The 1,671-nt window shown below is 58.6% G+C and overlaps 1 protein-coding gene across 1 annotated transcript in view; it reads left to right on the top strand.

The window, feature by feature from the left end:
- Positions 1–441: 441 nt before the first annotated feature.
- Positions 442–1,671, top strand: part of Vstm5 (V-set and transmembrane domain containing 5) — a 25,805-nt gene continuing 24,575 nt past the window's right edge. The window contains exon 1 of the mRNA XM_004644766.2: positions 442–630. Coding sequence (XP_004644823.1) covers positions 540–630 — 91 coding nt within the window. The 5' untranslated portion in view covers positions 442–539. The remainder of the gene's footprint in view (positions 631–1,671) is intronic.

The following is a 1,671-nucleotide window of genomic DNA, read 5'->3' as shown; positions in this document are numbered from 1 at the left end:
TACAGACGTCGTATGGGCAGTAACTAGTGGCCCAGCGCACATTTCCTGGACGGAGGGAAGGATGCTACCTTTGGCGAGTGAGGCACCCCCGCAACTTGCCTCCCCTCACCTCGGGCGGCCACTTCACTTCCTTAACAGGCTTTCTCGCTTTGGAGCCGTCAGACGGCCCCTTTCTATCCAGGGCCACAAAGAGTACTTGGCCCTCCCTCCTGCCCCGGCGTCCAGCTGATCGCTGAATCAATAGCAATAAAGTGGGTGTGAACGCCGGGAAACTGCTCATTATTTGCCATTCTGAGTGTGCTTTCTCAGTCCTCCCAGGCCGTGTCTCTGTCTCTCTCTCCCTCTCTCTGTCTCTCTCTGTCCCCCCTCCCCCTTTGCTTTCTCCCTCCCTTCTTAGGAACTGGTTCAACCACAGTGCAATCCACTCATCCGCAGCTGGCCCTGGAGGAGCTGCGCAGCTGCAGGAGCAGCACCAGGGCTCCGGGAGGAGCTCCGCCGACCGGGAGCCCACGCGGGGCCGCGCTGCCCTGGACTCGCTCATGAGGCCTCCGCTGCTTGGGGGAAGGAAGACCCGCGGCTACTCCCTAGGGCTCCTCGCCCTGTGCCTGGCTGCAGCCGGCTGCCTGCAGAGTAAGCGCGGCGCCGGCCGGGCGGGGCGGGGCAGGGTGGGGGGTCCTGCGGCTGTGGGCCGGGCGGGCCGGGCGCGGCCTCCTGGAGCGCGGGTGTGGAGCGCAGGTGTAGCCATTGGCTCCCTCCCTCGCAGTTATCAGACTTGGAAGCCAGCCGCGAGATAACCGGCTCCCTCCTCGACTGACGCCTCCTTTAGTAGGCTTTAAATTTCTTTTTCCTGGAATGAGCAGATTGCGGCCCCTAAGGGCGCACGCGCCTCGTCTTCTTCCAGGGGGACCTTTCCACCCCTCCGTGCGCTTTCTGGGTCACCAGGGCGTCCTGCAGCCGTTGCGACCATTCAGGAGAACGCCTCGCAGCCTGGTCCACAGGGAAAGGGTCCTGCGGGATTGGGTCGGCGTTGGTGCCCGAAAAGGTCCGCAGGATGCACTGAGCTTGGTGATCGCTGGGGGTGGGCCGGCTCTAGCCACGAGCAAGTCTGGAGGTGCTCCGGGTCCCACAAATTACTGACTAGTAACGCAGTTTTACTTTCTCATTGAATCATTATAATTATTATTGTTTCTATCTTACAGTCCGTCAAGTGAAGTTTAGAGAGGACCATGGCCGGGCGATGGGAGGGGGAAGGACATGGAATGAAGGCCAGCCTCTGTTAAGCACTTAAGTGTTCACAGGTTTTCGAACTTTATCATCAGTTCGACCTTGTAAAATGAGTGTTATCTTAGCTATGTTTCACAACAAAGCTGAAGGGAAAGGCTGTGTTCCATGCACAAGGTTAGCAAGTAGTCAGTGGTGACAGCAGGGTTCAAACTGACCTTTACCCTCCTGGCTGGAGGATGCAAACCGCGGAGCCCCAGTGGAGAGCGAAGAGGCATTGTCCTAGGTCCTTTTCCATGGCTGAGACACAATACCTGAGGCCCATATCTTGAAGAAGGAACAGTTTACTTTGGCTCACAGTTTGTAGAGGCTTCTGTCCAGAGAGGGTTGGCTCTAAGGCAGGGCAGCGTGTCCCAGAGGCATGGTGAGGAGAAACAGCTCATGGGGGGG

Source organism: Octodon degus, unplaced genomic scaffold (assembly GCF_000260255.1).
Source record: "Octodon degus isolate 3935 unplaced genomic scaffold, OctDeg1.0 scaffold00209, whole genome shotgun sequence".
NCBI classification, from domain to species: domain Eukaryota; kingdom Metazoa; phylum Chordata; class Mammalia; order Rodentia; family Octodontidae; genus Octodon; species Octodon degus.
This window is presented reverse-complemented; position numbering and strand designations above follow the sequence as displayed.